This window comes from Trachypithecus francoisi, unplaced genomic scaffold (assembly GCF_009764315.1).
Source record: "Trachypithecus francoisi isolate TF-2019V2 unplaced genomic scaffold, Tfra_2.0 Lachesis_group11, whole genome shotgun sequence".
NCBI lineage: Eukaryota > Metazoa > Chordata > Mammalia > Primates > Cercopithecidae > Trachypithecus > Trachypithecus francoisi.
The window spans coordinates 9,343,558-9,369,686 of record NW_022681456.1 but is presented as its reverse complement, the minus strand read 5'-3'; the positions used below and the strand labels follow the sequence as shown (position 1 = coordinate 9,369,686).

The 26,129-nt window shown below is 43.5% G+C and overlaps 1 protein-coding gene across 1 annotated transcript in view; it reads left to right on the top strand.

The window, feature by feature from the left end:
- The window catches only part of DNAH10 (dynein axonemal heavy chain 10), a 188,383-nt gene that overhangs the window by 61,481 nt on the left and 100,773 nt on the right, over window positions 1-26,129 (top strand). Inside the window, exons 22-29 of the mRNA XM_033220158.1 lie at window positions 4,985-5,101; window positions 5,183-5,285; window positions 6,611-6,789; window positions 13,010-13,221; window positions 17,231-17,384; window positions 19,401-19,634; window positions 21,832-21,954; window positions 25,172-25,405. Coding sequence (XP_033076049.1) covers window positions 4,985-5,101; window positions 5,183-5,285; window positions 6,611-6,789; window positions 13,010-13,221; window positions 17,231-17,384; window positions 19,401-19,634; window positions 21,832-21,954; window positions 25,172-25,405 — 1,356 coding nt within the window. The remainder of the gene's footprint in view (window positions 1-4,984; window positions 5,102-5,182; window positions 5,286-6,610; window positions 6,790-13,009; window positions 13,222-17,230; window positions 17,385-19,400; window positions 19,635-21,831; window positions 21,955-25,171; window positions 25,406-26,129) is intronic.

The window sequence follows — 26,129 nt, the reverse complement described above, 5'->3', positions numbered from 1 at the left end:
AAGATAATTCAATCAGTCTTGCTTTGTTTAGGGTTGTTAAATTTGGGTTCTCAAGATCTTTCAAAGTCAGGGATGAGTTTTAGGATTTCTGGGTTCCCCCTGAAATTACATGGAAATTTTATATACTGTACGTTTTTCTGATGATGAAAGAATCTCAAGTTTTTGGCCCAGGTCTACTGCTCAGCAAGGGCGTTTGAGAGCGCCACATCCTAACCACTAGGCTGCAAGGGGCCTGGTGTTTGAAGCAGTCGAGCAACAGAAATGCTGAAAGACAAACTTCATGCACATCCTGATTTATTCATAGCAGTTTGTTTCTCTTCTCTAGTTTGTATTTCTCCCTTAACCAGGTAGATTTTGTCAGACTTTGCTTCACCGGCTTACATCACAGAAATAATAGAAGAATCGCTGCAACAAAGGATTTTACACTAAGTGTGTAATGAGTCACACTCAAAAAATGAAGCAGAATGTCAAATTCCAACAACAACAAAAACAACAAAACAGCGACAATTGAGATTTTGATTATGATTGCATTGATCCTGTAGATTAATCTGAGGCAAATGGACATCCTGTCATATTGAGTTTCCTATCCACGAACATGTTCTCTCTCTCTTTATTTAGGTCTTTAATGTCTCCCTGTAAAGATTTATAATTTTCCCCATAGAGACCTTACCTATTTTTTGCCGGATTTATTCCTAGGTACTTGATATTTTTAGATGCTCTTGTAATTGGTATCTTTAACTTTTAATTATTTTATTTTTTATTGTTATATAGAAAGACAATTCATATTTGCGTTCTACTTTTTTATGATCAGTAATTATTAACTTTAATCATTTATTTATCCACAGATTATTTTGGGTTTTCTAGGCACACCATTATATAAACTGTGAATATTGACAGTTTCATTTCTTCTTCTTTTTTTTTTTTTTGAGACGGAGTCTTAGTGCAGTGGCCAGATCGCAGCTCACTGCAAGCTCCGCCTCCCAGGTTTACGCCATTCTCCTGCCTCAGCCTCCCGAGTAGCTGGGACTACAGGCGTCCGCCACCTTGCCCGGCTGGTTTTTTATATTTTTTAGTAGAGACGGGGTTTCACCGGGTTAGCCAGGATGGTCTCGATCTCCTGACCTCGTGATCCGCCCGTCTTGGCCTCCCAAAGTGCTGGGATTACAGGCTTGAGCCACCGCGCCCAGCCTCATTTCTTCTTAATTTTTAAATATTTTGTTTATTTTTCTCACCTTATGACTCTAGCTAGGAATTCCTGTACAAGGTTGGATGAAAGGGGGAGCAGGGGAAATGCATGTCTTGTTCTTGGTCTCAGAGGAGAGGAAAAGCTTTTGGCACTGTATCGTTAAATATGGTAATTGCCTTTGGTTTATTAGATTAACTCTAATAGGTAAGAGAAATATACAGTTGTGTATATTTAACACAATGGGGATATGTTCTGAGAATGTGTCAATGGGCAATTCCATAATTGTGCAAACATCATGGAATGTACTTATACAAATCTAGATGATATAGGTACTACACACCTAGGCCATATGGTAGAACCTATTTCTCCTAGGCTGCAATCATGTACAGCATGGACTGTACTGAATACTATAAGCAATGTAATGTAATAGTAAGTATTTGTGTATCTAAACATATCTAAACATAGTAAAGGTACAGTAAAAATACAGTATTATAATCTCATGGGAATACTGTCATATATGCAATCCATTTTTGTCCCAAAACATCATTTTGTTGCTCTTTAATCTTTGACAAAAAACCAGTGACTGTCTTTGGTCATTGTCCCTGGTTCCTGACACAAAGCTTCCAAAACACTTGTAATTTCCTGAGTGATAGGGGTCACAGGAACAGATCTTTTGTTACAATATTGTTCTGTGTCCCTGGTTCCTGGCACACAGCTTCTCAAATCCTTGAACTCTGGAGTGATAAAAGTATCTTTTGTATGCAAGTGAAATGACTGGTAGCTGGGAGCCCTAGACAGCTTCAGCGTGGGTGATAGTTGCCAGAAAGATCAAGACATAAATTATTTAGAGGTTTGGAGCTTTCAGATGCCCCTCCTCGCCACCCTTGGGGAGGGAAGAGGGGCTGGAGATTGGAGATCAACAAAGGCTAGTGATCTAATCAGTCATGCCTATGTAATGAAATCTCCATGAACATCCCTCAATTATGGGATTTGGAGAGCTTCCAGGTTGTTGACCACACCAAGGTGCTGGGAGAGTGGTGTGCTCAGAGAAGGCATGGAAGCTGTGTGCACCCCCCAGCCCCATACCTTGGCTTATGCATCTCTTTCATTTGGCTGTTCCCGAGTTGTGTCTTTTATAATAAATCAGTGATGGTAAGTAAAGTGTCCTGAGTTCTGTGAGCCATTTCAGCAAATGGTCAAATGTGAAGGAGATGTGTGTGGGGGAACCCCTGATTTTGTAGGCAGGTTGAACAGAAGTCTGTGTACTCTAGGCACCCAATACTTGCAACTGGCATCTGAAGTTAAGGCAACCTTATGGGACTTACACCTGCATTTCTATTGAGTATAGGCCTAGACATGAAGTTGCTGGGTTATAGGAATCCACATGTTCAGCTTTACTAGATTCTGCTAGTTTTCCAAAGTGATAGTTCCCCTTTACATCCACACCAGCATGAATAAGGTTTCAGTTGCTCCATATCCTTACAAACACTTAGTTATTGATCTTTTGGAAACACCAACTTTGGTTTTTTTTGTTTTTTTTTTTTTATCCTTTTTATGTGTGGATATTATCCCATCATCCTCTGGCCTCTATTGTTTTGATGGAGGAGTTGACTGTTAGTCTTTTTGTTGCTCCCTTTCAAGGTAGTCTAGTCTAACTAGTTTTTTTTTTGGTCTGCTTTTAAGATTTTTTTTCAGTCTTTGGTTTTCAGCAGTTGTAATATGATGGAACTAGGTTCTTTTGTTTTGTTTTCTTCTTCTTCTTTTTTTTTTCCTGATTGAGATTTGTAGTACTTTTAAAATCTGCAGGTTGATGTCTTTACCTAGTTTTGGAAAATTAACAGTTTTTGCCTTTTTTCCCCCCTTCTGAGACTCCAATTCCACATATGTTGGACCTTTCTACAATACCCTGTACCCCTTACATTCCTTTCTGCCTTTTCTTTCTGTGGTTTATTCTAATACTTTGACCTAAACTTTAAGTTCGTTAATTTTCTATTTATTTGTGTCTGATCTGCTTTTCCTGGTTCCTTAAACAATCCTTTGAGCTCTTGATTTCAGGTGTTACCATTATCCATTCTAGAATTTCCATTTTAAAAACAGTCTCCTGTGCTTTACCAAAATTCTCAATTTTGTTTTTGTCTTTTGATTCCTTTACTCTATTAAATAGAATTATTTTACATTGTGTGTCTTATAACTGTCATGATCGTTTATGTTTCTGTGAATCTCTTGGTTTTGGTTAAGTTCTTTCATGTCTTTATATGGCTGGCATTTCTTTTTTTTTTTTTTTTTTTTTTTGAGGCGGAGTCTTGCTCTGTCGCCCAGACTGGAGTGCAGTGGCCAGATCTCAGCTCACTGCAAGCTCCACCTCCCGGGTTTCCGCCATTCTCCTGCCTCAGCCTCCCGAGTAGCTGGGACTACAGGCGCCCGCCACCTCGCCCGGCTAGTTTTTGTATTTTTAGTAGAGACGGGGTTTCACCGTGTTAGCCAGGATGGTCTCGATCTCCTGACCTCGTGATCCACCCGTCTCGGCCTCCCAAAGTGCTGGGATTACAGGCTTGAGCCACCGCGCCCGGCCTGGCATTTCTAACTGAGTTCTTAACAGCATATGTGATAAATTGGAGAAAGAGGATTGGAGGCGTTGGATGATGTTACATTCCATCTGAGGAGATTTATTTTTGCTTCTAACAGACACCACAACTGGGTACATGAGCAAGCTAAGCTAACCTTATTCTAATCAGAGATTAAGTTGATTTGAAGCTGGGCTTTAGTTTATGATGGGTATATCTCTCTGTACTATCTCTATCCCTCTCTTTTTTTTCTTTTTTCTTTTTTTTTTTTTTGAGACAGAGTTTCCTTCTTGTTGCCCAGGCTGGAGTATAATGGCGCGATCTCGGCTCACCACAACCTCCGCCTCCTGGGTTCAAGCGATTCTCTTGCCTCAGCCTCCTGAGTAGCTGGGATTACAGGCGCGTGCCACCACCCTGGCTAATTTTGTATTTTTAGCAGAGATGGGGTCTCTCCATGTTGGTCAGGCTGGTCTTGAACTCCCGACCTCAGGTCATCCACCTACCTCAACCTCCCAAAGTGCTGGAATTACAGGCGTGAGCTACCGCACCCGGCCTCTATCTCTTTATTTTAAAAAATGATTTTATACTGATTTTATTTTAATTATAAAATTTGCCTTTAATATTTATCTTTTTTTTTTTTTTTGAGACAGAGTCTTGCTCTGTCACCTACGTTGGAGTGCAGTGGTGTGATCTTGGCTCACTGTAATATCCGCCCCCAGGTTCAAGCGATCCTCCCACCTCAGCCTCCTGAGTAGCTGGAACTACAGGCTCCTGACACCACGCCTGGCTAATTTTTGTATTTTTAGTAGACAAGGGATTTCACCATGTTGTCCAGGCTGGTCTCGAACTCCTGACCTCAGGCGATCCACCTACCTTGGCCTCCAAAAGTGCTGGGATTATAGGCGTGAGCCACCATACCCAGCCAAATATTTTTTTTTAATATTTCTTTTTCTTTTTATATTTACAAAGATACAGTCTCACTCTGTTGCCCAGGCTGATCTCAAACTCCTGAGCTCAAGGGATCCTCCTGCCTCAGCCCCCCAAAGTACTGGGATTGCAGGCAGGAGCCGCCGTGTCTGGCCTTAATATTTCAATCAGTTTTTGAGTTGGTTTGAATTATCTAGCCTCCTGTTGCCAGAAGCAGAAGTCCCTGGGAGGTAACTTTGACGATCAATTTCAATTCCAAATTGCTGATCATTTATTGTTTATTCTGTTTTTTGTTTCTCCTAATTAGCCTCCTGATGCAGAGAAAGAACTGGTTGATAAGATTGAGAGCACGTGGTCCAATCTGTTTAATGATTCGGTGAATGTGGAGCATGCTCTTGGGGACATAAAGAGAACTTTCACAGAGGTGCCTTTCCAATTTCACTTCCTGAGTAAAGATATTGAAACATGTATTTGGGCTAAATTAATGTAACCTCGTTTTTCTCAGATTACTCGAGGCGAAATAATGAACTACAGAGTTCAGATAGAGGATTTTGCAAAGCGTTTTGACAGTGAAGGCCCTGGTTCTGTTGGTGATGATCTTGATAAAGGTAAGAAAGTTCCTGTGGGTCTTACTGAGCGATCTGAGTATCAAATGTTTGAGTATGTTTCGCTTAAGAATTTTGTGGCAAGTGATTGTTGTGCCGTGATTTAAATATTTATTTCTTCCTCAAATACTTTTTTCTTGGCTCATTTTAGTGGTCATAAAAAAAAAAAAAAAAAGCTGGACTAATGCAACTCATTGATTGTTGAGTGCCTGCTACCTGAAGGCGTTGAGAGAAGTACCAAGGAGCAGCATCCGCTCCTGCAGGGGATACAGAGGTTTCTGCCGCAGCTCAGAAATCTTAAACACCAGCAGCTGCCTTTACAAATGCAGCATCTTATCCATCCAACTGCCTCTCTAACTCCTGTTACATGTATTCTTCGGATTCAGATGCTTGTCCTCTGCCCCTCACATCACATAGGCTAAGATGGTGACAAGATAAAAACACTAAAATTCTGTTGTTTTTTTTTCTTTTTTGAGACAGAGTCTCGCTCTGTTACCCAGGCTGGAGTGCAGTGGCGCAGTCTCAGCTCGCTGCAACCTCCACCTCCTGGGTTCAAGTGATTCGCCTGCCTCAGCCTCCTGAGTAGCTGAGACTACAGGTGTGTGCCACCATGCCTGGCTAATTTTTGTATTTTTAGTAGAGACGGAGTTTCACCATGTTGGCCAGGCTGGTCTTGAACTCCTGACCTCAAGTGATCCTCCTGCCTCAGCCTCCCAAAGTGCTGGGATTACAGGCCTGAGCTGCTGAACCCAATCCTAAAATTCTTATTCTAAAGAGAATTTGGTAAATACTATGAGACAAAAAATACCGTGAGACAAACCAAAGACTGCTATGGCTTCCAAAGAAACGGGTGACGTTTGTTTAAGCATGCTCAAAAAAGGCGTCTGGGAAATGTGGCATTTGGGTAGATGATTGTGAGCAGGGATGTAGTGACGTAGAGTGGTGGTTGTCATTGGAATTGGGGGAGAAGCATAGAATTGGGAAGTCAGAGTGGTAGGGGAATTATTAGTAGGATGATGACATTCTCAAGGGGGCAGCAAAGGATGGTGATGTTGACCACAAGGTAGACCAGCTCAGATTCCCTTAAAATAGTCTCATTTCTGAATGACCTGGTTGTGAGAATTAGACACAATTTTCTAACTGGGGGAGACTGGAGATGTCATTGGTCGTTCGGTTTTAGTTAGAATGGCACCACGATTCTCAATTTGTCTTCCCGTGTGATTTATGAGGATGAAATTATAATTGAGGTACTTTATGCATGATTTCTTATTTAATTTTGTATACCTTAAAATTGTATTTATTCATTTATTGATGTATTTATTTACTAGGAGTAGAGCTTTTAGGTGTTTTTGAAAGAGAGCTGGCAAGACATGAAAAGAGCCGTCAGGAACTGGCTAACGCTGAGAAACTTTTCGATCTTCCTATTACCATGTACCCAGAGCTGCTGAAAGTGCAGAAGGAAATGAGCGGGCTGAGGATGATTTACGAGCTCTATGAAGGACTAAAGGTGAGTATCTCCCCAAAAGCAAAGGACTCAAGCTCACCGAAGGGGATGTAGGAATTACTTAGGCCCTGCAGACTTTGATGCCACCATAATTATGAGCTTGGGTCTGACTTCGTGGAAACACTCATTTTGGCCGTGGGAGGGGGGTGGGGAGTGATTGCCTATAGGTACAGGGTTTCCATTTGGGGTGTTGAAAAAGTTCTGGAAATAGGCCAGGTGCAGTGGCTCACACCTGTAATCCCAGCACTTTGGGAGGCCAAGGCGAGTGGATCACCTGAGGTCAGGAGTTCGAGGCCAGTCTGGCCAATGTGGTGAAACCCCGTCTCTACTAAAAATACAAAAGTTAGCCAGCTACAGTGGCAGGTGCCTGTATTCCTAGCTGCTCAGGAAGCTGAGGCAGGAGAATCACTTGAACCTGGGAGGTGGAGGTTGCAGTAAGCCAAGATTGCGCACTGCACTCCAGCCTGGGTGACAAGAGCAAAACTCCATCTCAAAAAAAAAAAAAGTTCTGGAAATAGATAGTGGCGGTGGTGGCTGCCTGACATTGATGCCATGGAATCATACATTTTATTTTTATTTTTGAGGCAAAGTCTCTTTCTGCCACCCAAGCTGGGGTGCAGTGGTGTGATAATAGCTCACTGCAGCCTCAAACTCCTGGGCTGAAGTGATCCTCCTGCTTCAGCCTGCAAAGCAGTCGGGACTACAGAGGTGCACCACCATGCCTGGCTATTCCTTTTTTTGTTTTTAGTAGAGGTAAGGTCTCGCTGTTACCCAGGCTGGTCTGGAACTCCTGATCTCAAGCGATCCTCCTGCCTTGGCCTCCTAAAGTGCTGGGATTACAGACGTGAGCCATTGCACCCAGCCTGGAATGATATATTTTAAAATGGTAAAAATGACAAATTTTATTTTTTATGTATTTTACCATCATCATAGGAAAGAAAACTCTCGTTGGAGGTCAAGGGCTTGATTAAGGTGTGGGGTAAACTGTTTAGTTGCAAGCGGAGATTAAAAGTTGCAAATGTCAGCCAGGCGTGGTGACTCATGCTTGTAATCCCAGCACTTGGGAGGCTGAGATGGGCAGATTACTTGAGGCCAAGAGTTTGAGCCTAGCCTGGGCAACAAGGCAAAACCCCGTTTCTACTAAAAAATACAAGAAAAGTTCCAGGCACAGTGGCTCACACCTGTGAGCCACCAGCACTTTGGGAGGCAAGGCGGGTGGATCACTTGAGGCCAGGAGTTCGAGACCAGCCTGGCCAACATGGCAAAACTCCATTTCTACTAAGAAATACAAAAATTAGCCAGATATGGTGGCACATGGGAGGCTGAGACACAAGAATCGCTTGAACCCAGGAGGCGGAGGTTGCAGTGAGCTGAGATCGCGCCACTGCACACCAGCTTAGGTGACAGAGTGAGACTGTCTCAAAAAAAAAAACAAAATAAAATAAAAATAAAAGTTGCAAATGTCGTGTCATTTGGGTGCCTCTCATTGATATATGTTTCCCATGCAAATTCATGCTACTCATTCATTTATTTATTGACTTAGTTCTTTATAACTCAGTGCTGTGCTGGTTGGAGTGTGGGGTCCAGAAAAGAAGTCATGTCTGCCCGTTCCTGCCCTTCTTGAGTCCCCAGGGGAGACTGACTATGTTAATCTGGGTTCTTGAGAAGCAGAATCAATAGGAGATCTATGTGTCTATGTCTATATCTGTCTGTATCTAATCAGTATTTATACCTATATCTATATCTAATCTATATCTGTATTACATTATCTAATCTATATCTGTATCTAATCTCTATATCTATTTCTAATATATATCTAATGTATATCTACGTATCTCTCTCTAATCTATACCTATATGTATGAGATTTATGATGAGGGATTGGCTCCCATGATTATGGAGGCTGAGAAGTCCCGCGATCTGCAGTTGGCAAGCTGGAGACCCAGGAGAGCTGATGGTGTAGATTCTAGTCCGAGTCCATGTCCGAATGCAGGAGAACACTGACATCCCAGCTTGAAGACAGTCAGGCACAGAGAATGCATTCTGCCTTCCTCAGCCTTTTGTTCTATTCAGACCTGCAGTGGATTGGGTGAGGACATCCACATTGGGGAGGGCCACCTGCTTTACTCAGTCCCCCGACGCAAATGCTCATCTCACTCAGTATCTCTCACAGACACACCAGCGGCCGCTTGACACACAAGATTCACCTTCGCACCGATATATGAACAAATAACCATGCCGCCAGGATGTGTGCTGGAAATGAGGTGGACAGAGTCCTGAGATTGCAGAGGAGAAAGGAGAGTGACTCACTGGCCCAGGGAGTGCTGCTGAAGAGGTGGCCTGTGATGAGCCTCTGAACCAGAACAGGTTTTGCCTGGTGCAGAACAAGGCTTTCCAGGCAGAGGGTTGGGCAGGAGCAGAGACAGGAGATTTGAAGTTGTGTCATGTGTCCATAACCTTTCCTCCAGACTGATGGCTTTACCAACCATGGGTGCGCCAGAAAATGGGGTTGGGATATGCGAAGCGGCGGTGGAGATGGAGATGGAGCCGTCAGAAGGGACTCTGGGCCCTCAGCGGGGGGATTGCAGGCAGGGGCTCCTTCAGGTCACTCCCCCAGTGCTGGCAGAAGGGATGGCAGCTTGCATTTTAGGACAATTATGGAGGGAATAGACAGGAGAGAAGATTCCAGAGATGGGGTGGAAAGTGATGAGACCTGGTGCCTGCACTAGGCAAAAAATTCGTAAAGTGAAAAACATACCCTCAGCCTTTGAAAGGAAAGGTATCATGAGAACTGAGAACAACCACACATATGTCAAAATAAGTGGTGTTTTAATTTTTAATTTTTCTGGGTTCGTAGTAGGTGTCTATATGGGATGCATGAGATGTGTTGACACGGGCCTGCAATATGTAATAATCACGACACCGAGAATGGGGTGTCCGTCCCCTCAAGCTTTTATCCTTTGTGTTACAAACAATCCAGTTATGCTCCTTTAGTGATTTAAAGATACACAGTTCTTATTGACTATAGTCACCCCGCCATGCTCTCAAATACTAGGTCTTATTCATTCTTTCTGGCTTTTTTTTTTTTTTTTCCGTAGCAAAATAAGCATTTAAAAAAATCCAGTGTTGAGACATGGCTTGGTCCTCCCACCCTACTCTGGTCTGTGGATGTTAAGGGACATTTCATCACCTGGAGTGACTTCCACTCTCCTTGAAATTTATTTTTTCCTAGCAATTGCTTTTCAAGGTTGTGTGTTGAGAAGATTCTCAGTGACACACTGGGTAGCTCCTGGGAGGCTGGGCAGGGAACTGTCGTTATAACCCCGGGGTGGCAGTGGTGCAGCTTGGGAGGCATGGGTGGATTCTGGATCTGGTTTGCAGGTAGAGTCAGTGGGACCTCCTGGAGGTGTGGACGTGGGATGTGAGAGCAAAAGAACGAGGAAGACTCCAAGGTTTTTGGCCTGAGGAGCCGGAAGGGTGGAGTCAACTCTTAAGGGAAAACTCCAGGAAGAAGGTCTGGGGATGGTGGTGAACATCAGGAATTCAGGGCAAGGTGATGTCTGCTGGACGTTCCTGTGGTGATGTTGAGGAAGCACTTGGATGTATTTGTCTGGAGCGCAGAGGAGAGCTGGAGGTATGAATTGGGAGTGTCCAGGTGCAGATGGTACTGAGCCACCAGTTCAGATGGGCTTACCTGATGCCTTCGTATCCTGGGGCTGCCAGAACAAATGATTACGAATACAGACCAGGAGGCTGAAAACAACAGAAATGTATCTCCTCACAGTTCTGGAGGCCAAGGGTGCAAAATCAAGGTGCCTGCAGGGCCATGTTCATTCGGGGGGCTCCAGGAGAGGCTCCTTCCTGCCTCTTCCAGCTCCTGGTGGCTTTTGACTGTCCTTGGTGTTCCGTGGCTTGCGGCTGCGTCGCTCCTGTCTCTGCCTCCCTTGTTACATGGCTGTCTTCCCTCTGTGCCTCTGTGTCTGTTTTCTCTTCTTATACGGACTCTGGTCATTGGATTTAGGGCCCACTCTAATCCAGTATGACCTCACCCTAACTACATTTGCAAAGACCCTCTTTCCAAGTAAGGCTTCATTCTGAGGTTCTGGGTGGATGTGCATTTTCAGGGGACGCTATTCAGCCCACTACACTTGGGAGTGGAGTGGGTGGAGAGAGGAGCGAGGGCTGAGCCTGGGTCTCTCCAACATTAAATGCCGTGAGAAGATGTCCCTAAAAAAGGAAAGACGAGGAGGAGGAAGAGTGGCCCAGGTGGCAGGAGAACAAACAGGTGAGTGTGATATCTTGGAAACGTATTTCCAGGAGGTAGGACTGGCCAACTGCACCAGATGCTGCTGATAGACTAGGTGAGAAGAGGACGGAGGATCGACCACAGCATTGCGTATCATGGAGGCCACTGGTGACTGCAACAAGAAAGGATCAATGGAGTGTGGCCGTGGAAGCCTAAATGGAGCGAATCCAAGGTGTATACCCGAGGGAAGAGAAAGCGTGGTCCTTGCAGAGACTTCTGCATGAACGTTCATAAACAGCATTGCTGGTAAAAGCCCAATACTAGAAACAACTCAAATGCCCATTAAGCGAATGGATAAATAAACTGTGGCTTATCCACACCATGGAATCATACTACTCAGCAAGGTAGAGGACTGAACCAGTTATCAGTGCATCCACGCAACAACATGGGCGACTCTCAGAATTGTCATGCTGAGTGAAAGAAGCCAGATACAGAGGAGTGCATATTGTATGATTCCATTCGTATAAAACCCTGGAAAATGCAAACGAATTTACGGTGGCAGAACGCAGATCCATGGTTAACTAGGGGTAGGGACAGGAGGAGAGGGATGGGAGGGGTGATGACACAGGGAAATGGGGCAGCTTTTGAGGTTGACGAATGAGTTCACTATCTTGATTGTGGTGGTGCTTTCACAGGCATACACATCTGTCAAAACTTTGCAGATTGTACCTTTAGTTATGGGCAGCTTATTATATACCAGTTAATCCTCAATAAAGCTATTAGAAAAATAGGCCAGGTGTGGTGGTTCATGCCTGTAATCCCAGCACTTTGGGAGGCTAAGACAGGAGGATTGCTTGAGCCCAGGAGTTTGAGGCCAGCCTAGACAACCTAACAAGACCCCTATTTTATCTGCAAAATAAAATAAAAAATATCCATGCCTGGTGGTGCGTGTCTGTAGTCTCAGCTACTCAGGAGGCTGAGATGGGAGGATCACTTGAGGCCAGGAGGTTGAGGCTGCAGTGAACTGTGATCACACCATTGCACTACAGCCTGGGTGGCAGTGAGACCCTGTCTCAAAAAAAAAAAAAAAAATAATTTTTACATTAAATCTCAGGAAAATATAACACAGGAAAATCTTCTCTTTATAATCATCAAGTAGGAACATGTTTTATTCTCACTTCTTAGCCTCAGTCTGATGGTTTGTAGACAGATTCTTGGATTAGTGATCTAAAGTGTAAATATTTTGTAACCTTGGCTTCTTTTATCAGGAAAAAGAAGCAAGCTGTGATAACGCCTGAATGAAGTACATCCTTTAAGACCCAAGCATCTCCCTGATTTAAAAACACCTGTTACTTACTTTATACCTCTCACTTTTGTCTTTAGAAAAGGAAGATGTAGGCCAGGCACAGTGACTCAAGCCTGTAATCCCAGCACTTTGGGAGGCCAAGGTGGGCAGATCATGAGGTCAGGAGATCGAGACCATCCTGGCTAACACGGTGAAACCCCATCTCTACTAAAAATACAAAAAAACAAAACAAAACAAAAAAAACCCCAAAAATTAGCCAGGCGTGGTGGTGGGTGCCTGTAGTCCCAGCTACTCAGGAGGCTGAGGCAGGAGAATGGCGTGAACCTGGAAGGCGGAGCTTACAGTGAGCTGAGATCGTGCCACTGCCCTCCAGCCTGGGCGACAGAGTGAGACTCTGTCTCAAAAAAAAAAAGAGGGGCGGGGGGAACATATTTCTGGATCCCACACATCCTCAGATGCAGCATTATTTTTGCAAAAGCTAACAAAAAGTGGAATCCTTTTCTTGGTGTTTTAGATCCTTGTAGTCAACCCCTTGTTTGTGAATTTCAGGTAGTTATAGATAGATGGGTAGTACTTTAAAATGTCAGAATGTGACAGAGTCAAGAACTTGCTCTCCTTGTTGCATTTCCAAAGGGGTTTTTGTTGATGGAGTTGTTTCTTGCATGTTTCCAGGTTGCAAAAGAAGAATGGTCTCAGACCCTTTGGATCAATCTGAATGTGCAGATTCTCCAGGAAGGAATTGAAGGTTTTCTCAGGGCTCTCAGAAAGCTACCTCGGTCAGTCCGTGGCTTATCAGTGGCCTACTACTTGGAAGCGAAAATGAAGGCATTCAAAGACTCAATTCCTTTACTTCTTGACTTGAAACATGAGGCACTAAGAGACAGGTTTGTTTTGTCCTCTGTCCGCGGATGTGAAAGCGTGGGAGGAACTTTTAGTTAAAATTGTTTCCCTCAGTACATTATCTTTGCTCAGGTCTGTTGATGAAGCACAGATTTCAATAATGCTGCAGGGCTATACATAGGCATGACACAGTTCTATAATATTGTTTCTATGTAAAGTGTCTATAAAACTGTCAACCACAGGATTCTTTTAAAAAAGAAACATCCCAGCAGGTGCAAAGTGGCATTTGCAGTTGCTTTTCTTGAAGATTTAAAAAAGTATAATAAGTGGCCTCTATCAGCCCCATCCAGCAGACATGGAAAGGGACTCACATATGTAATTTACAGTTTTTTAGCTGCTACAGTATAAGAGTAAAAACAGGTGAAATTAATTTTAATAGTATATTTCAATTAACTCAATATATCCAAAACATTATTTCAACATGTAATCAACATGAAGCATTTATTCATGGGATATTTTACATTCTTCTTAAAAAATATGTCAAAGCACAATGTGTATTTTACACCTATAGCCTATTTCGACCTGGGCTTGCCCCATTTCGAGTGCTCCGTAGCCACCTGTGGCTTGTGGCCGCCATACTGATGGGATAGCCAGCCCTGTGGGTGGGACAGAGAAGGCTCCTGTGCATGGGTCTGTGTTTATTTGGTGATGGCGCCACACAGACATGAATTAGTAGGAGTTACAGCCCTAATTTGTGAGTTATGCTCCTGCTCATGTGTTTCTCTATTCCTCTGTCATGTTTTCCAAAGTATGGTCATCTAGTCATGCTGTGACATCAAATGACTTCATTTTCCTTAGTGAGAAAGTCATCCCTTCTTTGGTTCCTTTCCCATCCTTGAGTTCACATTGAGAAAGTCTCTCATAAGTGCTGGCTTGTCTTCAACACATGTTATTACACCTGTCTCTCCCTCTCAACAAGGAGCAGGCAGCCTTCAGGCCCCAGTGACTTGGGGTCTCAGCCCTCTTTTCACTGTCTGCTGGCTTCCCTGTAGCACTCACCCTCACCTTTACCTTTGCAGACTTCAGTTTCCTCATCTGTAAAACTAGGTAGAAGTAGGCATTTTCTAAGCTAACGTTCCCAGTTTTATGGTCCCATAACCCAGTGTTTCTCAAACTTTGGTCCTGTCTCATCATTTTTGTCAGATCTGAGTATCATCTATGCTATCATGGCTTTATATTTTTCTTCCTATCAGTTTCTTTTTTATGGAAATGAATGTTATTCTAAAAAGAAACTTACACCACCACTGTAAAGAGAAAACCAAAAACTCTTGCCAGAAATAGAAAGTAATTATATATATATAATTATATATATATAAAACTAGCTCAAAACAGTTGCCTGTCTCTGAGCCAGAGGCCTTCGCTCTAAGGAAAGTGAATGACCCTGGGGAGGGGCTGAGGACACAGTGTAAGAATTAAAGAGGCCGGGCGCGGTGGCTCAAGCCTGTAATCCCAGCACTTTGGGAGGCCGAGACGGGTGGATCGCGAGGTCAGGAGATCGAGACCATCCTGGCTAACACGGTGAAACCCCGTCTCTACTAAAAAATAGAAAAAACTAGCCGGGCGAGTTGGTGGGTGCCTGTAGTCCCAGCTACTCGGGAGGCTGAGGCAGGAGAATGGCGTAAACCTGGGAGGCGGAGCTTGCAGTGAGCTGAGATCCGGCCACTGCACTCCAGCCTGGGCGACTGCGAGACTCCGTCTCAAAAAAAAAAAAAAAAAAAAAAAAAAAAAAAGAATTAAAGAAAGAGGAAAGAAACACAAAAGGTGGCTCGCCAGTCAAAACAGGTTTATTTTAGAGAAAACAAACCTGAGAGGGGATTCTGGCCAAGTTAGGTCAGAGCCACACTCTCTTACAGACTGAGAGTTTTTAAGGATTTAGGGTAGGAGAGTTTATCAGAGGTTTGGACTGCTTCTGTGTCTCTTTGTTGTGCTTATCTGGGAGGGAGAGTTGTGTATCTATTCCCACGCATTTTTCTGCAGCTGCAGGCATACCCACCGAGTCTGCTTTTAGCTCCCCTATCTTAGTGCACCTGAAGGGAAAGGAATGTGCTTATTAAAGTCCACTGTTTTACTGGGGCCCATTGTATGAGGGTGAAGTTTGGCAGTTACCCAAGAGACTTCCTTCTCTCCTCCCTCTGTGCCAGAGCTGTCTTATCTGTGTTTTCCTGTCTGCTCTTTCTGGCAGCTTGTAGTTAGAAGAGAAATGATTTCCTTGAAATGCATGGGCTAGAAAGGGGAGCTGGACCTTAAAGTGGCAGTGTTTGTCCAAGATGAGGGTGCTCCTGCTCTGTCACACAGAAGCACAAAGAGGAGACCTTCCCTTCGATGTAATTTACTATAATTGAAAGGACTGGGTGGGAACTGGAGAGGGAATCACTCTCTCTCAGTGACTCACGGTGTCGTGTTGAGTGTGGACCCTCTAACCCACCACCAGAGTTATGTCACAGGCTGGCCCCAGGTCCGCTCTGCCCACATGCAGTCCATCAATCGCCATGACATGGGTTTTGCAAAACAGAAAGATTTATTCGCAAGGCCGCCAAGCAAGGAGGCAGGCGAGCAGCCCTCACATCTGCCTCCCTGAAGATAAGGCTTAGGGATGTTTAGGGGTTAGGGGAGTGGGGTGGTTGAAGTTGAGGGGGAAGGTGGTTGGTGGTGGGAAAAAGGAAGTAACAGGTTCATTCTGAACAAGTGTAGCTGGGGTTCACAGCTTTCACAGGACATAGGCACAGAAAATGGGGGTGTCAGCGTGGCCTGAGGGTAGAGTTTTTGGCCTTCCAACATCAAAAGGCCACCTCTGGGACACTTGCATAGGCCCAATTGCAAGGTCAGTGGTCTCAACCAGTTGGAACTGGACAGAGGAGTTGGCTCAACTTCCTGAAAAACAACCAAAGCGATCATCGCCATAGTGACCTGTGAATGTTATCCATAGTAGCTGGTGAAGGTTAAGTGTCAGCATTCAGTGATGAGGACTTCAGCTTCATGGGCAAAGGGGAAAAAAAATAAAAAGCAAGTGACCATAAGCCACAGAGCAGGCACTGATGACACTTACCCCTCAGTTTCAGTTCTGACACCCTCCTTCCTGTCAGTGCTGTGCTAGGCCAGGGGGTTCAGAGACCGATGAACCAGTAGGGCCTCTTTTCTGACCATTTCCATGGCCGTGTGTGTGTGTGTGTGTGTGTGTGTTTACAACAACACTCAGTGATTTGACACTTGCTGCTCACGTGCTGGGTCCATGGCGTTTTGCTGTCTAGCATCATGCTTAGCTCCCTTACTCACACCCATTCCATACACACAGAACCAAAACGTGGGCAAATTCACAGGCCAGATGTAAACCTTAAAGGTAGGCCAGTCAAGTGAACAGTAGAGCTGCCTCTGTTGTGTCTGTGTGCACAGGAGTCTGCCCTGACTGTCCCGTCTGAACGGGCCCCTTCGTCCCTCCTCTGGCACGCTGTGGTTTTCTCATAGTACTCAAAACCCTATGTCATTATTTAGTTTATGTATTTGTTTATTGTTTGTTGTATGTCTCCCCAAGTAAATGGCAGGTTCCCTGAAGCTAGGGGTGTTGCCCTTGGTAACTCTGTACCCCAGTCCACTGCCTGGCATGGAGTCAGCACTGAAATATTTATCAAATGCACGAGCACTCATAATTTACATGAGGCTCTCAAAAAGACTGAGTGATTCAACAGAGATTGAGGTCATTGGTTGAGAGACTATGACAGAAGCAGTTCCCAATAATTAAAAGTTGTATATTTTATGAGATGGCTGTCAAGACTAGTGTATATAGTGTTTTGCGATACATTGTTTTCAGGTTTAACTCTGGAGGCCACTGGGATTTTGGGTAACTTTGGGAATATATTTCCAGTGATGTCCTCATGTTTCAGAACTTCATTATAAGAAGTTTACAAAGTGAGATTTGTCCTGTGATTTAAATGGGAATAATCGAACTCCTCACTAAACTCAGTAAGCATAAAGATTTGAATGCTGATGTGCTTTCAGGCATTGGAAGGAACTTATGGAAAAAACGTCTGTCTTTTTTGAAATGACCGAAACGTTCACCCTGGAAAATATGTTTGCTATGGAACTGCACAAACACACGGATGTTCTCAATGAGATTGTCACAGCAGCAATCAAGGAGGTTGCCATTGAGAAGGTAAGGCTTCAGTTAAAAACAGGCTGGAGAAAACAGAGTCTTCTTTTAATTCAAAAAGAAAATAGGGAGACCTCATCTCTACTAAAAGAAAAAAATTAGCTGGGTATGGTGGCATGCCTTTAGTCCTAACTTCTTGGGAGGCTGAGGTGGGAGGATCACTTGAACCTAGAAGGTGGAGGCTGCAGTGACCTGTGATTGCACCATGGCACTCCAGCCTGGGTGACAGGGTGAGACATTTTCTGTCTCAAAGAAGAAAAACAAACAGAAAAGAGAAAACATATTTGCTTTAGTACCTGCTGTTCTTCAGTAATAAAGAATTATATTAAATACAATTTCTGTTTTAATTAAATTTTTTATTGTTCCCAATTGTAGTTTCATTTTCCATTGTTTAAAAAAAAATTATTTATTTATTTATTTATTTTGCCATTGATTTTTAAATAGAAGTAATAGATATTGATGGTAGAAAATTGAAAAAAATTCATAATCCCACCACTTGAAAATTATTAACTTTTTAGTGTATTTCTTTCCCTACTTCAAAATGCATGCACACACATATATATATGCATACACACATACTACTCATATATGTGCATATACGCCCATGCATTTGTGTGCACAAACATACACATACACAGGTACACACATACACATACCCCTACACATACATGCACATACATGTATACAGTCACGTGTCACCTAATGGTGGGGACACATTCTGAGAAATGCCTCCTGAGTTGATTCGTGTTTGTGCAAACAAACCTAGCTGGGATGACTACTGCACACCTAGGCTGTTGGCTAGAGCCTATTGCTCTAGACTGCAAGCCTGTACAGCAAGTGACTATATTGAGTACTGTCAGCCATTGTAACCTAGTAGTACGTGTGTATCTCAGTATAGAGAAGGTACAGCCAAAATATGGTCTAATAATCCTATGGGACCACCATTGTATATGAGATTCATCACTGGCTGAAATGTCCTTATGCAGTGCATGACTGTACATAGTATACCACACATGTATATATACACATGTATATACATGTAGACACATATGCATGGAAACACACAAAATATACGTACAGTGTGCACACAGCATACCTAACATATACACATAATGTATATGCATGTGTACATATGCACATAATGTACACACAGTGTACCTAATATATACATGTACACATAATGTACACTATGTATTCTTGTACACACAATGTACACACAGTGTACCTAATATGCACACATACATATAATGTACACACATGTACATATACATACAATGTACAATGTACCTAATATACACATGTACACACAATATACACACATGTATACATATACACACAGTGTACACAATATACCAAACGTATGCATAATATACATATAATGTACACACGTACATATGTATACACATATACATATGTATTGATACAGATTTTTTTTTGAAACGGGGTCTCCCTATGTTGTCAAGGCTGGTCATGAACTCTTGGGCTCAAGCAACCTGCTCACCTTGACTTCCTAAAGTGTTAGGATTACAGGCATGAGCCACCGCCCCCTGCCTCGATACAGATTGTTTTGAATATGGAATCATAAGAGACATATCACTTTGTAATTTGTTTTTTGTGACAGTAGAGTAAGCACAGGGGCAGGATCTCATAACTGTGTAGGCTTCGGGGGCAGACTGTGAGGTTTAGATCCTGTTTCTGGGGCTCAGTAGCTAAGCCTCATGTCTGAGTCTCAGTTGCCATCTCTGTAAAATGTGGGTGATAATAATCCCTACCAATATAATTTGAGGTATTTGCTTTGAAGACTGAATGAGATCATGTATGTGACATGCTTACCTGCCACATAGCAAATGCTTGATAGGTGACTATTATTACCATAACAGAATCCCAACTTTTCAGGAAACAGACCCAGGACTCCAATTGCGTTGTTAGCCAAAAGCAAGCTAAGGCAGGTGTTTTTGGGTTGGGGCTCGGTCTTTTCAGTTCATGTGCCTGAATCATTCTTTTTCTATTCCTGAACAGGCTGTGAAGGAAATCCTAGACACGTGGGAAAATATGAAATTCACTGTAGTCAAGTATTACAAAGGCACACAGGAGCGAGGCTACATCCTGGGTTCTGTTGACGAAATTATTCAGTCTCTTGATGACAACACTTTCAACCTGCAGAGCATCTCAGGAAGCAGATTTGTGGGGCCTTTTCTGCAAACTGTTCACAAATGGGAAAAAACGCTTTCTCTAATAGGAGAAGTCATTGAGGTAAGAGAAAAGATGAACAGAAGATGGATTAGAGCCAGTGCATAGCAGTAGCTTATATATAAGGATATTTTGTGCTTAGAACTTTTATATGAGGATATTTTGTGCTTAGAAACAAATGATCCTCTTTCATAATTTTTTGTCTTGATTTATGTTGAGGGCAAGAGTGCATGATCAAAGGAATTGATCTAAGTTTTTATTTTAGTGAATGATTTTCATTTGCAAGATTCTTAATTGCTTCTTTTTCGTATATCTCTGTTTTTCTTTGATACTGTCCTGTTCTTGTTGCAAGGATGCTTTTGCCTCCTTGATGACGCTGAAAATTAGAAACATTTATTTTACGTTCCTTTTCAGATTTCTCTACACTTGTTTTTTAAATGCCTGTTGATTCTCTCTTATGGTGGTGGGTTTTCCTCTGTGTGATTTTGGTTTTTTTTTCTAGCTCATCTCACATGTATTTTTTGTGTGTGTGTGTTTGCTTCACTTTGTCATCTGTTCTTGCAGCCTCTTTAACCTGGGGCCTGTCACACTGGGAAGTAGCAAGGTCTTATAGTAGGTGGTTTGGGGCTTTCTTCCTTTTGGGCAACACTTGTCCAGACCCTCTGTGAGCAACCCAGGCTCACTGCACCATTTTTGTGCAGTTGCCTTTTTTTCCTCCCCAGACCACAGGCAAGCACCTTGTTTTTGGCCACAATCCAAGCCTTGGGTGGGATGAAGCCAGGTCTGGTTCACTGGCTAAGTGTGTGATCAGGCCTCCATCATGCCTGGGCTTCCTTGCCTTGCTTTTTTGTTCATTTGTTTGTTTTGTCTATGACTTTGTGTTAGTGGAAGCTCATATGTAGGATATAGCACGGTTTTTTAATTTGTGAGTTAAAAACATTTTTTTTTAGATGGAGTCTTGCTCTGTCGCCCAGGTTGGAGTGCAGTGGTGCCATCTCGGCTCACTGCAACCTCTGCCAGCTGGGTTCAAGTGGTTCTCCTGCCTCAGCCTCCAGAGTAGTTGGGATGACAGGCATGTGCTACTATGCCTGGCTAATTTTTGTATCTTTAGTAGAGACGGGGTTTCACCATGTTGGCCAGGCTGGTCTTGAAATCCTGACCTCAAGTGACCTGCCCACCTTGGGCTCCCAAAGTGTTGGGATTACAGGCATGAGCCACCATGTTCAGTCAAAAAAAATTTTTTATTGAGGTGAAATTTACATAACATAAAACTAGCTATTGTAAAGTGCACAATTCAGTGACATTTTGTACATTCACAGTGTTGTGCAGCTACCACCTCTAGTTCCAGATTTTCGTCAAACCAAAAGAAAAGCCAGTACCCCTTAAGCAGTCGCTCCCTACCCATCTCCTCACCCCAGCATCTGGCAACCTCCAGACTGTTTTCTGTGTCAATGGATTTACCTATTTTGGGTATTTCATATAAGTGGAATGACACGATATATGATCCTTTACGTCTGACGTTTGTCACTTAGCACGGTCACTTAGCACGGTCACTTAGCATGGTCACTTAGCATGGTCACTTAGCACGGTCACTTAGCATGGTCACTTAGCATGGTCACTTAGCACGGTCACTTAGCACGGTCACTTAGCATGGTCACTTAGCATGATGTTTTCCAGGTTCATCCGTGTTTTAGCGTGTGTCAGTGCTTCCATCCTTCTTATGGCCCAATAATATTAAATCATGTGGATTGATGACATGTTGTTTTTCTGTTCATTGACTGATAGACATTTGGGTTGTTTTCACCTTTTGACTATTGTGAACAGTGCTGCCGTCAGCATTCATGTACAACTGCTTGAGTCCCTGTTTTCAATTCTTTTGAGTCAATACCTAGGAGTGGACTTGCTGGGCACATGGTACTTGGCTCACTTTTTGCATGGCTTTGGCATGGCCTGTCCTTAGTTGTTGCGGGTCACAGGCTTCACCCCCTTCTCATAACTAGACGTTTTCCTACTTGTGCTGGGCTGCATGGAGAGCTTTCTTTTGCTTTAGAGCGTGGCCATTAGTTATGCTTTCCTCGTCATTCACATTCATTGGAGTGGAGGGGAGCTGGCCATGCAGGTGCTCACTCTGTCACCTTGCCTGGAAGGTCCTTCCGCCTGGGTTGATTTGGGTCTGTCCCGTGTCAGGGTGGGGCTTTGCCATCCATTCCTGGAGGTATCTGATAACACCTGCTGACACTGACCTTTTGTACATTTACAGATTTGGATGTTGGTTCAGAGAAAATGGATGTATCTTGAAAGTATTTTTATTGGTGGAGATATAAGATCGCAACTCCCGGAAGAGGCAAAAAAGTTTGACAACATCGATAGAGTATTTAAAAGGGCAAGTGACTCACTTGTATTTTAGTAATGAAAGAAGGGCAGTGTTTTGAGATGTTTGTACTTTTTTATTTGCACATTGTATTTTCTCCATTGGTAGCTTCTCTCTCATTTTTTAGAGACAGGGTTTTGCTCTGTTGCCCAGGCTGGAGTGCAGTGAAGTGATCATGGCTCTCTGTAGCCTCAAACTCATGGGCTAAAGAGATCCTCCTACCTCAACCTCCCAAACAGCTGGGACTACAGGCATGTGCTGCCATGCCCAGCTAATTAAAACATTTTTACAGGGATAGGATCTTGCTACGTTGTCCAGGCTGGTCTCAAACTCCTAGCCTCAAGTGACTCTCCCACATCAGCCTCCCAAAGCACTGGGATTACAGGCATGGGTCACCTTGCCCGGCCCACTAGTAGCTTCTGAATTTTTCCTGTCATTATTTATGACCCTAATCTGTCTAGTAAAAATTCCCATTTGATTTTTAGCTGCTGGCGTATGACACTGAATCTTTTTTACATTTATTATAAAAGCAATATTTGCTTGTTTAAAATATTTTGAAAACGTAGAACAGTGGAAAAATGTATCTCTCACGGTTCTGTCACTTTAACATGTCAACATATTCCTGTTATCTTTTTCCTATGTGTATACATTTAAAAAGCATAATTGTAATCATATTTTTTTTGTTTGTTTGTTTTTGTTTTTTTTTTTTTTTTTGAGACGGAGTCTGGCTCTGTCGCCCAGGCTGGAGTGCGGTGGCCGGATCTCAGCTCACTGCAAGCTCCGCCCCCAGGTTTACGCCATTCTCCTGCCTCCGCCTCCCAAGTAGCTGGGACTACAGGCGCCCGCCTCGTCGCCCGGCTAGTTTTTTGTATTCTTTAGTAGAGACGGGGTTTCACCGTATTAGCCAGGATGGTCTCGATCTCCTGACATTGTGATCCGCCCGTCTCGGCCTCCCAAAGTGCTGGGATTACAGGCTTGAGCCACCGCGCCCGGCCAATTGTAATCATATTGTGTACAACTTTATGTCATAATTTTCTCTTAATATTATGAGAAACATTTCATATTAGGAAGTCATCTGAGGAAATATTTTCATGGCTCTCTATATTCCAGTGAGTGGGCTGACATTAGTTTAGTTGATTATTCTCTAGTAATTTGACATTTTGTTTGAACAGAGTTATTTGCTTTCATAAATAATGTGCAGGTTCTTGCCTAATGCTTTTTCCATCGTTAGAGTGCATATCTTAAGACAGATTGTTAGAAAGCAAATTGCCCGTGAAAGGGTGTGTGTATTTTAAAGTCATCTCCAGAAAGGGTTGGACTGGTCATCACAGTGGCTGGTCGTTAGTGTGGCTGGGATTTTAACCCAGCTCATTTGCTCTCAAAGCCTGGGTATTTTGCTACTTAGCTTTGCTGCTGTGTTCTTTAATTAGAGGTGGCCAGTTCATGTTTTGGTCTCTTTTATCCACTAGCGTTTATAATTGTTTCATACCCATTTGCATAAGCTCTTTTTTTAAACTTAAAAGAATTATACAACACATATCAGGCCGGGCACGGTGACTCACGCCTGTAATCCCAGGACTTTGGGAGGCCGAGGTGGGCGATCACTTGAAGTCAGGAGTTCGAGACCAGCCTGGCCAATGTGGTGAAACCCCATCTCTACTAAAAATACAGAAAAATTAGCCAAACGTGGTGGTGCATGCCTGTAATCCCAGCTACTCAGGAGGCTGAGGTGGGAGGATTGCTTGAACCCGGGAGGTGAAGGTTGCAGTGAGCTGAGATGGCGACACTGCACTTTAGCCTGGGTAACAGAGTGAGACTCTGCCTCAAAAAAAAAAAAAAAAAAAAAGAAGAAGAATAACATGACAAGTATCAATTCATTACAGAATGCTTTAGAAATTACAAAAAGCCGGGCGCGGTGGCTCACGCCTGTAATCCCAGCACTTTGGGAGGCCGAGGCGGGCGGATCACAAGGTCAGGAGATCGAGACCATGGTGAAACCCCGTCTCTACCAAAAATACAAAAAATTAGCCAGGCGCGGTGGCGGGTGCCTGTAGTCTCAGCTACTCAGGAGGCTGAGGCAGGAGAATGGCGTGAACCCGGGAGGCGGAGCTTGCAGTGAGCCGAGATCGCGCCACTGCACTCCAGCCTGGGCGACAGAGCCAGACTCTGCCTCAAAAAAAAAAAAAAAAAAAAAAAAAAAAGAAATTACAAAAAGCCAAGAAAAAAAAGAAAGGAAGAAAAAAGTACCTATAATCCCCTTGCCCAGGGTAACCATTTTCACAGTTGAGCATGTAACTTTCCGGAATGTTTATTCCTGCATAAACATACAAATATGTATAGATAAATAAATAACATACAACAAAATAGGATCATTCTTTTTTTTTTTTTTTTAAAGAGACGAGGTCTTGCTTTGTTGCCCAGTGATCATAGTTCACTGCAGCCTCCAACTCCTGGGCTCATATGATCCTCGCCTTGGCCTCCCAGGTAGCTGGGACTACAGGTGTGCACCACCACACCTAGCTAACTTAAAAAAAAAAAAAAGGTTTTTTTTTTCTTTTTTTTTAGTAGCAATGGAGTTTTGCTCTATCGCCCAGGCTGGTCTCAGACTCCTGGCCTCAAACGATCCTCCTGCCTTACTCTCCCAAAGCACTGGGTTTACAGGCATGAAACTAGAATCATTCTTACCAATATCATTGGCTATTTTCATTGAACAACTTGACGTATTTCAATAAATAAACATTGAAATTATCACTCAGCAGCAGATGACTGACCTGTTGCTGGACATTGAGGCTATTTCTTTCTTTTTCTGCTGTGGTGAAGAAGCTGCTGTGAATATTCTGTATAGACAAATCACTCACAGTGGAGTTGCCAGCTTCCTTTACTCAGCAAATGTCGATTGGGTTACTGGGTGTAAGCACTGCTATAGGGTGGGGTGGAACCCATCAGTGAACAAAACAAAAAATCCTTTCCCCGTGCAGCTGGCCGCCTTATGGGATAACGAAAAGAAAAACCAGAAACCAGTTAGTGACATGTAGTACGTCAGAAGGTGCTAAGGATACTCATGTTTAAAAATGATAAACTGATCCCCTGAAAGCCGATGGCACTGGGCAGCTTGTCAGTTTGGTCTCTGCTGTGCCTGGGCTCTGGCGCATGCCTGTTGGGGGTCAAAAACAGTGTGTCTGCTCTCCCTGCTCACCCTGCTTGATGGCTCTCCTCTGTCCTGGTCCAGATCATGGGCGAGACCTTAAAAGACCCCGTGATCAAGAGGTGCTGTGAAGCCCCAAACCGCCTCAGCGACCTACAGAATGTCAGCGAGGGCCTGGAGAAATGCCAGAAAAGCCTCAACGACTACTTAGATTCAAAGAGAAACGCTTTCCCGAGGTTCTTCTTCATTTCTGACGATGAGCTGCTCAGCATTCTGGGGAGCAGTGACCCACTCTGTGTCCAGGAGCACATGATCAAGGTTGGCCCTCTGGGTGGGCAGGGGCTCCCCATGTAAGCCTTAGAAACGCCTTCGGTCCTCCCTGGTTCCCTTTGCCATGAGGTTCAACCCAAAAGGTTAAGACTGAAATGTTGCTAGAGTTGGGTTTTTGTTTTGTTTTCTGAGATAGGGTCTGGCTCTGTTGCCCAGGCTGGAGTACAGTGATGCAGTTCGTGGCTCACTGCAGCCTCAACCTCCCTGACTCTCGTGATCTGCCACCTCAGCTTCCTGAGTCGCTGGGACCACAAGTGCACACCACCATGCCTGGCTATTTTTTAATATTTTTTGGAGAGATGGGGTCTCGTTATGTTGCCCAGGCTGGTCCCTAACTCCTGAGCTCAAGCGATCCTCCCACCTAAGCCTCCCAAAGTGCTGGGATTGCAGGTGTGAACCACCGCACTCAGCCCTGGAGTTTTAATTTGAAGCGTAAGTCTGACGATATTCACTCAGTCTGAAATCACACCAGATGCAGCGCTTTTTCCACAGTCCAAAACCTTTCCTTTTATAAACTAAAAAAAATTAAAAATAAAAAATACAGAAATATACGAAGACTAATATATTAAACAGAGAGGCATTAGAGGATAGTGGTTTCACACATGGACTCTAGAACCAGATGGCTGGGGTTCAAATCTTTGCTCTATTCTGAGTTTCTGTGTGACCTTCGGCAAGTTACTTGATCTCCGTGGACATCAGTTTCCTCATCTGT